The following is a 15,589-nucleotide window of genomic DNA, read 5'->3' on the forward strand; positions in this document are numbered from 1 at the left end:
CAAGGCAAAGTGCATGAGCATGGTGGTTAAGACCAAGTGGGATTTACCAACACTGATGAGCGTACGACCCACATACGCATGCTTGATAAATACAGATTTTTTTTTGTACTTGCACTCTCAATTTCATTTGTAAGACAGAATTTAGAACCTTTTCTATGCACTGATGATAAATGAGGCCCCTGGAATCCTGCACCAGAGGCGTGACCCACCAGTTGAGAATCACTACTTTAAAGCATACCCACTTCTGAGACAACATTTAACAGCCATACCTCATCTCCATTCTCCAGCGCTCCTCCTCCTCTCTTCTTCTCCAATACTCCTCTTTCTGCATCTGCTTTCTCATCTTCTCTTCTTGAATCTTTCTGGCTCGAATACTTGGTTTGACTTCTACCTGCAGATCTGGGTTCACCTTCTTCTACAACACGAAACATGCAAAAACTCATTTCAGAGGAGCGTAAAATACAATATAGAAATTATAAATCTCATTTCAGGTACACAATGAACTTTAAAGATCCAAATGTAAAATATGGAGCAAAAACAGCATTTTGGGATTTTTTACCAGATCACACACAGAAAACTATCCATAAATACAATGTAAAGGTTTAAATATATTGCATGCTTTATAGTTATCAAGCTTTGCAGATTTAGCCTCAGAAAACCAGCAGCTGCAAGGAGCACTGCGTCCACTTCGAAACGTTTATAGTATGCATGTGCAATGACTGTGTCTCAAGTGTCCCCGTTAAGTTTTTTGTTTGTTTTTGTTCCTTCCCACCATCAATGACTGCTTGCTCATAGGGAACCCAAAGGCAACTTTGGATTGTTGGGTTCTCTGTTAGAAAATTGTAAGGTCTTTTATCTTACTATGTGAAGTGCTATGAGATGATATATGTTGTGAATTGGTACTATATAAATAAATTTGAATTAAACTGAATTAAAAACTGAGGGACCATGTATGAAAGAGACTAGTGAAGGAGACTAACAAGACATCCATTACTCTTATGAAGGAGCTACTAGCTTTTGCAGTTGAGATGGGAGTGCCTGCATACAACAACTGTTGCCTGGGTTCTTTACCAGACAAAGTTCTATGGGGATGTGGCAAAGACAAATCCACTGTTAAAAAAAGAACGACAGTTCACCAGAAGGCATGTGGGGAACTCTGAAGGAATACTTTTTTTGACGCTGTAAAAACCCTAATGTCTATCAACATTTGAGGAGGTGTTGCAAGACATGTCAGCTCCAAACCTTGTACTGCAGACGATGCCTCCGACCTTTTAAATGCATTTCCTTTGCATTTGGATCGTTGAAACTACATTCACAGAGCTTGCAATGGAAGCGGATGACTTTGCCTTCATCATTTCTGACCTAGAAAAGAGATACATTATATATTACCTTCAAGATCTAAGTGCATTTCTACCCCTTAGATATAGGTTGGGTCAAGCCAAGACAGAAGTCTGTCAAAACGTACTTCTTCAACATAGTCATGACCGACTGGCTGGACATCATTCTGCAGTGCAGCCAGGGCTGATGTAGACAGAGTGTCTGGAACTTCAGTCTTGGAGTCCTGAGAACCTGGAGAGGGTGTTGCAGGCTTAGAAACCTCCACTTTGACCTCTGATCTGGTCTCTTCCACCTTAACTGTTGTCTGCAATTTATTTCCACCTGCAATAAAAAAAAAATAGATTTGTTAATAAAAGTAAAATATACAAGGATAAACCTTAGTCTAAATGGCTGTCTATGCAATGCAACAAAGTTGTTAAGTTGGCTAAAGGAGAAATTTCTTTTTGTGGTTGTCATCATGGTTGACAAGTCTGATAGCCAACCTGCATGGAAGTTACTTCTGTGGTTCGGTGCTCAATACAGATACACAGCACAAACAATAATACAGCTAGTGACTGATGAAATTGTTCCTAATCTTGATGTACCTGGAGTTTTGGTTTGCACAAACTGCAGAAAGATTATGTCACACTACTGATATAGTCCTCCCTACAGTACTCAGAATTGATCTGCTGAAAAAATAGCATAGAATGTCCATATCTCTTTGAACTCAATCACATTTTTACTGAACTGAAAGTTACTTTCAAATTTGCAAAGCAGGAGTGTAGTACTTCAGGAAAACTATTGGTTTACGTATTTCATTAATTCTATCAATTGAGAAAGTAAGAGAGTTCGTACTGACCAACAAAATTGATCTTGGGGGTGTTGACTTTCTTCCCAACAAAGGCAGAGTTAGCAACAGAGAGGCTGTTGGCTAATGGGTTCTTGACACCTGCCACACCACTGCTGACTATGGTAACAGGTTTCAGGTAGGGCGGGCTGGAGCTGGTGGCAGAGGAAGAGGCAGCAGCCACACACAGAGAGCTGGTGGTGCTGGAACTGCTCAAGGTAGCTGTGGTGGTCTTGCTGAGGGCAGCTGTGGTCGAGGATGATGTCTGAGTGACCATACTCGGCTCAGTAGAGGGAATAGGTTTACCAAGTTTGGTATGAAGCTTCACAACCTTGGGAGAATTTAGAGTGCAAACAAAACAGTATAGCAGGTCTGAGGTTTCAATCTACAAAGCACAGTAGATTATGGATTACCAACAATTTCACTCTTAACTGTTCATACGCATGAATGTGAAGACTAAATGCTGTGGAATTTAATTATTTTGCTACTATGAAATGCTCATTATCAAATATATGCACTTCAAGGGTTTTTTAGCACCAAATGCATCGGAAAAAAAAGACAATGTACAATTTGAACTAAAGATTGATGATCTACTGCAACTCAAATTGAAAGAGACTGAGCTAAATCTTAAGACTATCTTGCCTCACTGTTATATTCAGTAAGAGTGTAACACCACTTTCAGCCTTGAACCTATTCAGAGTAGAAATATAATGCTTCTCTCATACCCATACCTTCTGGTGCTTTGCTCCACGAATATGGGCAGCATACGCATCCGCGCCAGTGCATGAAACATCACAAAGTTCACAGCGGAGCTGGTTCTGAGCATTGCGGGCCAATACCCCTCCACCACCACCGCTGCAGCTGCTGCTCTGGGAAACTTTCAGTGCTGCTTCCTTCTTCTTATGCTTCTGGCCTTCAAGATGCTCCTTGTAAGTCTTATGCATTCAATATTTGAAGAAAGACAATAACTGGTCAAATTAATTGGAAAGTATTTGTTTTGGAAACTACACATTTTGTTACTACGTAATTTTTAGACTACAATCTTAAAAAAATAAACAAAGTAATTCATTTATAAATGAAAGGCTACCATAAAAACCTTGACATTATTCATGAATTAAAGACTTTCTCTAAATAGAAATGCCGAGAACATAAAAAAAGACGACCACATGATTAAACCACATTTGCTTCACATAATGACAAATTGAATACTTGTATGTGGTACCATCTGATGATTGCCGTTATTTACATATATACGTACATACATACATATAGTCATGTAAAGTTAAAAAAAAAAAACCTTCCTCTTTAGTCCTGTTCTGACATGCACTCCTTTCCTTTAATCTAATGCCATCTGAATGTTATCTGGAACTTTTCTGTTGAACCTAGTAACATTTTTGTATCACTTTCAACCCTGCCATCACAATGGATATGCACACACTAAAGGCCTGTCTCTTTCACGTTGCTCTGCAATTTCACAACTAATCTATAATCTACATATCACACAGCAGCAAGACCCATATGAGCTGCAAACATTTAAGCACGTGGACCAACAGCGGTAACCTAATTGCTCAATCAATCAGGATTTAACAGATGTCACAATGTGTACTTTTCTTCACTACAGTCAGGTGAGCTTTTACACACCAAGTCATAGCTTATAAGCTGCAGTGAAATCAGTGTTTCTCTGCGGTTCTCGTCAAGTTGATATCTAAACTATCACAGGTGTCAGGTCATTTTCATTTTACAGTTGATAAAATAACAGATTATCATTGCACTTGGAAATAATTTTCAGTGATTAGGAAATTATAGGCTATCAGTTATTTCAACAGTTTGACAAGCTTATTAGTAATAGTTTAGAGGTAGTCTGTGGTTAATTAGCAATTATGATACATTATATTTAAAAAAATGGTGCATAAATCATTTGATGAAAATGTAAGGTTCTTAAAGACATCCCTGTATATCAAACATCCTGCTTTTGGGCTGAACTTGCTGACCAGTCCTGGACTGATCCGGTTTTTATGTTTTTAAATGTGAAACTGACGCAAAATGTCAATTTTGTGTTGTTTGTAGTTAATGTTTATTACTAGACACCATTTCAAAAAGGATGATGTGTTTGCAAGTCCAAATATGTTAAAAATATGCAGTTTCTCGGTTTTTCATATGACCGTAAATTGCAGATTAAACACTATTCACTTGTTTAAATAATAGAGTGTGTATATATATATATCTACAACACAATTGGACATTTCAGACAGCTGATGTAATACGAGCATCACAAATGGAATGAAGTCATATATTAAATTCTGCACTGAAAGCAAGTTAAAGTTTGTATGTTAGGTATGAGAGGTTGCAAATACCTAAGGCGACAATGGTATAGAGAATACGCTTCAGCATGGATAGGCTTATAGCACAGTTCCTCTAAACTTTTACAAGACATTCTCCTCCCTTCAAATGATTCCTTTTGGGCATGAGAAAAGACAATTAAAATCAAAACCAATGTTTTGACAAAATGTTCTGTCTTCTTGTAACAGTATTGCATCTCAAAAAGAAATTAGTATAATTTCCATCCTTCTTGATCTCAGGTGAGCTGTCACTCACAGAATGGCATTTTAGTTTCCAACTGTTTAGGACCATTTCTTCATAGTTTATTATATCTGAATCACAAGACAGCAGTAGGATCCGCAAGTGTCTCCAAAGAGATAGAGAGCTGTGCCTATTTACACAGAAAGTAACAGCAGTAACTTCATTATTTCATTTTGATTAGAAATTATCCCCAACATGGAGAAACAATCTAACGGCAGGTGTATTTTTCTTTACCTCAGACAGGTGAGCTATCACACAGTCACAGTTTATCAGCTGCAGTTAAATGTTTTGATAATAGCAGTTCTCCTGCACTGTGGGGGGTATGTCTACATGAGGCCGTGAGTAGCATTAATGGAAGAGTGACCTATGTCTGAATGGCTAGAATGCTGTCACTTTAAAGGCTTGATGAAGGCAGCAATGTTCAATGTCCCACATCTGAAAGGGGCTTTAAAGTATAGTAACACTGGGGAAGCTCATTTGGAAATGGATATGATGGTTGGAAAGTTCACCAGCAACCTCTGTTGCTTGAAACAGAAACCTGATGAGTGTTGTTTATCCACATTGTGTGTAGAGTGACATTCAACTCTTGACACTTAGAAATATAGTATTATAAGCCAACATTATCTGGCAACCTTAGCAAACTAGCCTATTAGTAACACAGATACTCAGAACATAATATACTTTATTGTACCCCATTTGGATACTGGTCCAGGAATCAAACCTTGCTCGTAAATATCCAGCTCTGTCACAAATCACAACCCAAAATTATGCATACAGTGCCTAACTAATTTTTTAGACCACCTGGCTAATTTGTTATGCACTGTATTTTTGCACACAGCATATAGACGTTGTAGACATTTAACCATTTTGATCAGGAATGAGGAATTTCAAATTGAATTTACCATTTTATACCCAAATCTGAGTCGGCTCACTGAGCTTCTCTGAGAAGTCTGAAATGAACCAAGCAGAACATTCAACCACTAAAACTAATTTTTCTGTTCAGGAATGGAAGTAAAAAAAAACTATAATTTGACACCTGAATCAAGAAATAACAATGTGCTTTACTATTTTTTCAATTTTTTTTGTAAAACAGTAAATTTGAAAATTCATGGATAACAATAATAATTATATTTTAGCATTAAAAGTAGAATTTCTGTTAAATAGCTTCTACATACTGGTGTATTAACCATTACAGAAACATAGAAAATGATTTTGGTAATTACCAGTGCTGTTAAATTAGGGCAGGTGTGGCATAAACTTTACATTGGGTGGTCGTCTAATACATTTGTTAAGCACTGTATTTCTCATTACATTGCACATGCTAGCACATGAGCCTGGTTTGCAAGCAAGGCAGTGTCACCAGATGTAGGTCTCTGGGATGGGACTTCCAATTTGTAAGGGTAGGGATGATGTCAAGAATGAAGTGTAAAGGCCATAAAACTCTTAGCCACAATGTTTTTTCCAGATGGACAAACACTGGGTGGGATGGTGATGTTTAAGAGACTGCTAATATTCTCTACTCCACTGTATCGACACCTGACCTCTGCTCGACAAAACACAATCCAGCATCACCTCCTCGGTACGTTACTTATTACTCTCATGAAGGGATGCTATAGTTGTATTGCTGCTATTAATTTGTCACTGGCCCACCAGTCTGCTGTCAAAAAAAATAACAAAAAAACAAAAACCATGGTGACTGTACATTGCACATACTGGACAAATGCCAGTAGTCACCTTCCACAAAATTTGTGGCACAAACTCTGTGGGTGTGCTTAACGCTTATTGTCTCACTATGGGCTACATTGAACTCACCTGTGGGCCAGCACAGCTGATCTTGCAAACATCACAATAGTGGATCTGAGGTGGTTTGGGCGGCTGCTTGGGTCGCAACTGCTTACTCTGAAAGGGGGGTTTCTTGGTGAAAGTGTTCCCGGTCCATGCTGCTGTTGCTGCAACAGCTGCTACTGCCTGTTTCTGCTGCTGCTGTTGCTGCTGCTGGTAGTAGCTGGAAGCTGCTGAGTAAACTGCTGCTTCATAGCCAGAGTATGAGGTTCCTGAAATAGATTAAACAAATACCTATGTGAAAGTGACATACTACACTGTTAATTTAAAACCTTTTCACAAGGGTTCATGAGATTTTGTGCATAATGTCAACTACATTCAGTCTGACTTCAAAAGGTTAACATTTGATAAAACACAAATTAACAATAAACACTATGGCAGGCCTGATGAAATGCCAGTTTTGCTGGTATCTGGTCATAAATCCAAGCACTGGATTAAAACAAAAGAGCCACAGCATCACCAGAGTTTTACAGTTTGTCCTGTTTGGAGCGTGACTGGGTGTGCCAAATTTCCTGGTATTTCAGTGGATGGCTGGTGAGACATTTCATATTTAAACATAAAATAGACAACAGACAAACCTTGCCATCCCTCCTACTAGCATTGGAAGGCAAATGAAGGAAATAGTCATTTATATTAATATATTAAATATAATTTAATTTCAAAAACCTATCAGGTTTCAAAGACATTTTGAGCAACAGATGTCCACGATTAATGCAATTTTCATGACTTATGTTTACCTTGAACATGAATGTCTCCACTGAGTTAACTTTAGCCTAGACCCAGACCTAGATTCTTTATAATGAAATTAATTTGAATCACATTAGATGTCATTGTCTAATATGAATGACATGAGATGTTTAATTAAGCAGGCTAATTACATGTCTCATGGCCAGGTGTGTTGAAATTCCTCCATAGAGCTGTGTCCAAGAGTCGTTCAATATCAAAATTCACAAGTATTTACAGTATACAAAAGTTAAAAATTGTATTAAGGTGACGAGTACAGTACACATTTTGTTACTTTCCAACATTTAGTAAATAGTGTGGTCTTTCAACTTTAAGCTCTGCTCAAAACAGTTATCCATACTCAGATATGCTGATGCACCAATGTCCTGTGCTTCACTTTGAGTGTGAAATGCAATTACTGTAAGGTTTTACAATTTTGAGTCACTTGGCATTCAAGTAAAATCACTAAGGGGTGTACTCCATTTGTTTTCTAATGCAAGTCCAGTTCTCACTGATGTGCTTTGAGATGTCAGAATCCAGAGGTATTATGTACTTACTGACATGGCTACACACACTTAAGAGCAAAAATAACTTGTGGTTCTCTGAAATCCATCTGTTATACAACTTCAAGCAGCAATCAATTTGGTGTCAAAGCTTACCAGAGTAGGTGACAGCATTTGTGCTGTATGTTGGGCTTTGGGAATAAGAAGGGACAACAGAGGCTGCAGCTGCCACTGGCTGGACAGTAGAGGTCACTGGGTAGATGGAGAAAGTGGATGAGGCTGGACTAGGAGCAGCTGGCTTTATCACAGTCACCTGACGAGTCTGCTGGCTCTGGGTGTATGATGTTACCCCCTGGCTATATCCTGGTTTGGGGGCTAGAAAACATAGTGGATATACACAGTGTTTTTAATGTATTTGTACAGTACAAATTCTCAAGTTCCACCTGACCAGGTTTGGTCTTTCCATCACTCTCACACTGAATACTTGCAAGAGCACAGCTGCAGATGTCCAAGACAACATCAGAGTCTACAATGTCTATTTCAGCTGTGTGGGAAACAGTGTCAGATGAGGAAGTGAAAAACTAAAACCAACTGCTGTTCCTTTTATTCACATGTACAAAGAAGAACCAAGAACTTCCAGAGCAACATCACTGAAGCTATGACACTTGGATGATTCGTATTCGTGTTCAAAGCTGAGGGTATACACTACACAAAATTCCCTGAGGTAACTAAGTAAAGTTCACCTAAGTTAAAGATAAACAATTTAGGTGTCACATGGGCTCTGCAGACAAAAGCTATTGGTGAGGTCCAGCCTTATGGTGGCTGCAACTCTGGGTACAACTGCTTCCACTAGACTGCTGCTGGCGAGAGCTGGGGGACAGTGAATGACAACGTCACTTGCCCATGTTTGGCTTGTAAAAACCCTTTTGGTGAGGGTTAACTGCCAGAACTGATCTGGGAGGGAGAATAGGAAAGACTGGTTCAAAAACGATGGTGCATAAATCCTGCCGAATCCAGTCCCTCTTCAAGATACATGAAGCCTGGGGAAAGTGATTTGCTGTTAATCTCTTTATAAAACATTAGGCCCCTAAATGCCAGGGAAAAAGACAGCAGCAGACACTAGAAATTCAATGCATTGTCTCTGTGTTTGGTGCTGACGGATAAGTGACTGCTGAAAGGTACATTTTTAATAAACCATAAATGGTCATTTTCTACAGATTCTGCAGATGAAGAGCTGCAAGTCACAGGCTGCATACAGCCATTCCCTCTGCAGAGTAACCAACTGTGCCTTGGCTGTGTGTAGCACAGCTGCTAAAGCTGTGACTGCAGTCAGAATTAGGGCCCGACCAATTTATCAACTGGCCGATTATAGCCCCTTTCAAAATAATCATCATTGGCCAGAGTTTTGCCAATTAAATGTCGATATATTCTTATTTTCTCATAAAACAGTTAACGCTAGTAAGTGTCACAGTGGCGCAGAATGCTGTCCTTTTTAGATGAAGCTCTGACTCCATTCAGTCCTCAGTCCTCACCGCTGTCTTCTCAGTAGTACAGGAGTAAGCTACATCCAGGCAACAATACAGGAGTGGGCTGGGCGGAGCAACTGACAGGTAAGTTCATAACGACATTGTGACATTAACAATGACTCAACATGTCTCTTGTTTCACTTTAACGCTCTTTGCCATGTGTCATGAGGACTGACGCGTGCTTCGTTGCGTCAGTCATGCTTTTCATTTACGTTGTATTGCTAAAGTTGAGCTAACCTAGCTTAAGTGTCTGTTTATGTTAGCAATACCATCGCTGTAGTTATGCCAACCTAGCATAGCATTAGCTAACAGCCTAAAGCCAGTAAGTAACTGCAGAAATAAAGTAAGTGTACAAAATATTTGAGACAACAGAATGACTGTTCATCACTCCATCAGCTGCGTGTTGAGGCGCATTAAGGAGCAGCGATGTGAACGCAGAGAGGAGGGGGTTTATTCAGTGCAGGCCCAAAACATTCAAATGATTAACACTGCTGTCTGTCTTCAGCAACTGTCATGATGTCATGTCACTCGTAGTTTTACTTTGTCAGCAAATACTATAAGGTGACACAGGCTGTAACTGCAACTCACTGTGTGTGTTGTTATGAAGTAACATTAGAGTTGCATTTTACATATAAAATGGTCACAAATGGTCCAACACTATCAAAGATGACATGTTTTGACATCTGCGAAAGGTGTCTCTGGCTTTTATTTTGGCTCATATGAGTCACGACTTCATGGCAAAGTAAATAATGGAGTAGAGAAAAATGTGATTTAACGTTAATGGGCATCAGAGGACTGCATAAATAATGTTTTGCCAGTAACTCCACTCATTTACCCCTTTTCCACCAAAAAGAACCAGATGCCAGTTCCATGCCGGCGCTAGTGCCAGTGCTCAGTTGGTTCCAATTTGGCACCTCCAAAGAATCGGTTCCATCAGCAAGAAGCCAAGTTAGAGCCATGCCATACGTCACTGCATACGTAGTCGTTTACCGAACAACGCTCGCGCCACATGGAAGTCCACACAGGACTCCAGACTTCTCGTTTTTTTTAACCAGTGGGACCAAGTTTCTCATTTGGTCGCACTCCCCCCCCCTTGTCACAGGAAAAACATATGACTTGCTGAACATTTTCCGATCGAGAGACAGTTTACGAGGTTTCCTGAATGCCCCACATAGCAGGCTGTGGTAGCTGCTGTTGTGGCTTAGATCGGTGCATGACCAAAAATGACTTTAAAAAGAGGAAACAAGGGCGTTCTAATGTCAGATTTGTCCAAGAAGAAACCAAGTGATTTTTTCTCGTACGGTCTTTTCTATGAGCGGAGTAAACCACGCACGTAGGTGCGCTCCGTTTTTCCCGAGAAGACCTCATTACTAAGCGTACATACTGCAGTACACTGAAATTATAAAAGTACTGTTTTCCACCACTGTGGTGCTACTGGTGGGACACAATTGTACCAGCTTTCAGTGTGCAAAACTACAGAGGCATTTACACATCTTTGCTTTCAGCTTTTCTACCCTCTCTGTGGATATATTCTGTGATAAAATGTTTTGTTGAATGCAACTGGATATCTTGTTTATTTTGCATTTTTGAGCAGCGTTGCTTCTTGGCCTAAATTGAGCAGTTGCATGTATTGATGAATAGTGATTTACTGTAAAGTGCTTATGTGAATGTCCTAAACATAAGGATGTAAGTAATTATACCCATATAAACACAAGAGAAAATATGAATGCCTACATATGGTATATGCATTCCATGTTATGGAAGCAACCACATTTTCCTTAATGAATTAACAGAAAAGCTACTTATTGCTGTCTCTTCCCAGAAACATGTAGAAAAAAATTATAGCATACGTGTATTTAACATAGAAACCAAGGTACATTATGCATTACTATTTACAGAAAATTGTCACAAAAGAAGCCACTGCTACATGAAGCACATAACCAAAGAGTGGCAGTGAGATTAAAGAGTGCTGCAGCCATATTATTCAACAGTTCTGGGTGGTCTATAACTTGTCCTTTCTATATGTGGAAAGAACAGATAGAATAAAACAATGTTAATTGCGCTCTTAATTTTCACATTCTCTTAAAAATGAACAAAAATTACCAATAAAAGTCCTTTTGGGGTACCTGATCGAAAAGCAGTATCAGTAAGTGTGGTTGTTTATTTAAAGTCCTAATTATGCCCATCCCTAGTGACAACTGTCTCATACAAGTGAATCCAATGCAGGTCAAACACAGAAACACATTTGTTGTTTGAAGGGGGGTATATGTAATTGAACAGAGTGTGGATTTAGCATACCTGTCTGGTAGTAGGAATCTGCCACGCTGGGTTGTGGCTGTGCGGCAGCAACGGCGGCAGTAGCAGTGGGCTGTTGATAGTATTGCTTACTGTCATAAGCTACTGCTGGAGCCGTAGACCGTACATAGGAGTAAGAGTCCTGCAAAACCAAATGGCAAACCACACTATTAGAGTTGGTGGCTTCTGCAGCCATCTATGGCTGTGTCTCTATATAATTGTGTAGTGACAATAAACAAAACAAAAAATTTCACAAAACATTTTTTTTTAAAAAAAAAGAAAGGTCAAATTAGCCTCCGTTTCAAGACAAAATTCAATTAAATAGGCTAGCTGCTAAACAGCTTGTTGATAACACTTACATTTCTCAATCACTTACAACATTTTGCACATTATGCTTTGGACTCCCTATCCTACATATAGCTTGTGTGGTTCAGCTGACAGCTGTTTGCTGAAATTTGAAATAGGAGTAAATTATTGGAAATCTGTATGGCACCTGTATGAAGGCAGCAAATCTGCTCCCCATCCCATCATTACAAATGATAATGCAAACCAAGAGTGACTATTAAGAAAGTTACTATAATGGAAAAAACAAGATTTGTTCCGTAATCTGAGTAGCAAACAAAAAACTTGCAGTTTACCTGGTAGTTCTGTGAGGTGACTGGTGGTGGTGGTGGAGGGACTTCAGGCTGGCGCTGAGGGTAGCCATAGTCAGTGGCAGCATGGGTTGGCTGGTATCCTCCATAAGCTGCAGCAGTGGCAGCTGCCACAGCAACTGGCGCAGGCCTAGCTACAGCTACTGTAGCTGCAGTGGGGGCATAGGCTGCTGCCACAGTGTGTGCCGCCACAGGTGCTTGATGAACTGTGTAACTGGCCACAGTAGTAGGATGTGTGTATGCTACCCCGGCTGCTGGCTGCTGGCTGGTAAGGCAAGAAACAGACAATGTCAGAGGTTGGCTGGACAGTCCCCACCTGAAGTTGAGGAGTCTTGAGATTCACTGAAAACCTTAAGGCTGTTTTCTGACTAACACTAGCATCAATACATGAGTGTTAACTGAGAAACGCAAAAGCTTTCACATAAACTTTACCACAGATGTAGACCTTGTTAAATAAAGAATCTAATGCTCCAAACACCAAAATTCCTGTCGAAAGAAGGCTAGCAGTGGTCTTAGAGGACAAGTAGTGTCGCTAAACCACTTTTCAGCAGGTGAAATAATGTCAAATGTACTAACAGGTATCTGTGTGTACTGGGAACTGCTGTATCTGGAAAATAATCTTTGACTACTGGTGACATAATCACTTAGTGTGCACTGCATGTTAAGTACTTAAACATACATTTTTACCTTTATTTATTTATTTATTTTTTTGAGACGTGTGTATTTTGTTGCATTAGCTTTGTTTTTTTAACTTTAACTTTTTCTTCTTTTTCAGATTGATCCACATTGATTCTTCAAATATTTCCGAATTGTTCTGCTTATTTGGCTATTTTCCAGTCTATGGCTATGCTTCATTGGATTGATAGCACATGTGGCTCAGGTGGTAGAGCAGGTTGTCCACTGAATGCAAGGTTTGCAGTCTGACACTGAACCCCATGTTGCTCCTAATGGCAGGTCTGCTGGTGTATGAATGTGTGTGAATGGGTGAATGGGAAATGCATTGTAAAATGCTTTGAGTACCACTAAGGTAGAAAGGAGATATACAATTGTAGATTACTACATGTAGACATGGAAAAGTCACTCAGTGTGTCTGTAGGTTTTAAAGAGGCCAGAAACTAAGGCTCTCAGAATCGTTGCATTGTAGTCCCACTGTGATCAAAGATTAGAATTCATTTACTGTTATTGCTCAGTCACACAACCAGACAGGAGTTTTAAAGTACTGGTAGAAATGTGTAAATATAAAACATACTAGAAAATAACAATGTACATGTGGATGTGGAAACATGAAAACAATGATATAGCTTACTGTTGTAAGAATGGCTCATATGGTTTAATAACATATACAAAAATGTAATGGCTTAAATGTGGTGCAAAAAGTACATACAAGGTGAAGGTGCATGTAAACATATGTACATGCTCAGTACATAAATAGAAATGTTTATGAGACGAAGGTGTAGATATGTGCAAATATTTCTAGATTTTGTAAATATAACAGCGAGTAAATTGCTGGTAGACATTCAAGTCCAGAAAGCTAGTGTGAATGTTTGCTAGTGTTTAGTTTTCTTATGGGCAGTGGGTCAAACAGATGGTGTCCAGGATGGGATTGGTTCATCAGAAAGTGTGCTGCTCTACTGAGGTAGCGAGAGCTGAACAAGTCCTCCAAATGAGGCAGTGAGCAGCCGATGATCTTCTGGGCAATGTTCACCTCTGGAGGGCTCTCCTGTCTGCTGCTGAGCAGCTACAGAACCATATAGTGATACAGTACGCCAGCACACTCTTGATAGAACTTGACAGAGCAGCAGTAAAATGATGCGAGTAGCTTTTCCTGCAGGTTGTTTTTTCTGAAGATCCTCAGGAAGTGGAGTCACTGCTGTGCCGTTTTTACTTCTGAGGTGGCTGTTGTAGTCTTGGAGAGATCTTTATCAATGTGTGTAACAACACACTTTTGACTTTTTTGTTTTTGGCTGCAACTACAGCATTGAGCTTGCCTGTACAGGTCTCAATCAGCGGCAGCGCTGTCGTTTAGGGGGGAAAGGAGGGAACGATTCTAGGGGCCCACAGCCCATTAGGGCCCATACGCACCCCAGTAGGCTCTATGACTAAATGATCATGTGTGTATATATATAGATATATATATAAATATTACTAATGCATGTGAGCTCAAACAAAGTCGCATAATATTTTAGTTTTAATCATTCCAATTACCTCCTCTCCTCCAAAATGGTTTAGTTCACGGTTCGTTCTTCTTCGTTGGAATATATGCGCGCGACGAGCAAAGTGATAATAATGAGTTATCAGCACTATAGCGTGTGAATCAGAAATTAGACAAATAATGCATAATAATTATACTACCACTTTGTAAAACAGAAAACACATTACGTGCATTACATCAGGCACTGAGAAAAACACTGAAAAACATAATGCACAACACAGGTGCAATAAATGCAAAAAAAAAAAAAAAAAGTTGCAACAGTCTTGGGGTGGAGGGGCCATGACGATATTCTTTCTGGGGGCCCAGAATTCCTAGCTACGGAAGGTTCTTCACATCATGATGCTGCAACTATCATTCTTCATTGCGGTGATGGTGTGTTTGAAATTGTTTGGTGTTTTGTGTGAAGGCCAAAAAACTCAATTTTGGACTCACACCAAAAAACAAAAACAAAACAAAAACCACAACTTATTCACAGTTGACTTCAGAGTCTCTGATTGCCTTTCGGTGAGGTATAGTCCAACTTTTTTCAACAGAGGATTTCTCTTTGCCACTTTACAATACAGCTTTGATTGGTGAGGAACCCGGGCAAAAGTTGTTTGCATGCATTGTCTCTTCCACCTCAGCCGCTGAAGCTAGCGACTCATCAGGAGTCACATATGTCTTGTTGGTCTCCCTCACTAGTCTCTTTCATGCATTCACTCAGTTTTTGAGGACGGTCTGCTTCAGCCAGACTTACACATGTGCCACATAGCTTCCAGTTTTTTAATTAATAAATTTGATTGTACTCTAAGGGCCATTCAGTGACTTGGAAATTCTTACATTAACCCCCGACATGCTTTTCAGTACTGTTTTCAGAGAATTGCTTGAAATGTTCGTCTGTCCTCATGGTGTAGTTATATCCACACTGCAAAAAAGGATTTTTAAGAAAGTAAAAAAGTCTTGTTTCTGGGAAATTGTTCTTATTTTTTGTCTAAAAAGTAAAATTATCTTGACAAGCAAGTTTTTGCTTAAGAAAATTTGTCTAATTTTAAGAAAATATCTCTGACTTTTTCTTAATAAGATTTTACAGCTAGAATTGAGCTAGAATTACT

At 39.4% G+C, this 15,589-nt stretch overlaps 1 protein-coding gene across 4 annotated transcripts in view; it reads right to left on the bottom strand.

Annotated features, from left to right (window-relative positions):
* Positions 1-15,589, bottom strand: part of zfr (zinc finger RNA binding protein) — a 34,823-nt gene that overhangs the window by 15,698 nt on the left and 3,536 nt on the right. For 3 of the 4 annotated variants that reach the window (XR_521006.1, XM_008302236.1, XM_008302238.1), the window contains exons 3-11: positions 12,272-12,551; positions 11,637-11,775; positions 7,969-8,187; positions 6,557-6,798; positions 2,896-3,099; positions 2,177-2,495; positions 1,466-1,659; positions 1,243-1,362; positions 270-415 (exon numbers count right to left, since the gene is read on the bottom strand). Coding sequence is in view for 3 of the 4 variants with exons in the window: in XM_008302236.1 (XP_008300458.1) it covers positions 270-415; positions 1,243-1,362; positions 1,466-1,659; positions 2,177-2,495; positions 2,896-3,099; positions 6,557-6,798; positions 7,969-8,187; positions 11,637-11,775; positions 12,272-12,551 (1,863 nt within the window). In the remaining variant the exon portion in view is untranslated. The remainder of the gene's footprint in view (positions 1-269; positions 416-1,242; positions 1,363-1,465; positions 1,660-2,176; positions 2,496-2,895; positions 3,100-6,556; positions 6,799-7,968; positions 8,188-11,636; positions 11,776-12,271; positions 12,552-15,589) is intronic. The other variant, XM_008302237.1, reaches the window with a different exon arrangement.

The sequence above is a fragment of the Stegastes partitus genome, unplaced genomic scaffold (assembly GCF_000690725.1).
Source record: "Stegastes partitus isolate 25-593 unplaced genomic scaffold, Stegastes_partitus-1.0.2 Scaffold1781, whole genome shotgun sequence".
Taxonomy (NCBI): Eukaryota; Metazoa; Chordata; class Actinopteri; family Pomacentridae; genus Stegastes; species Stegastes partitus.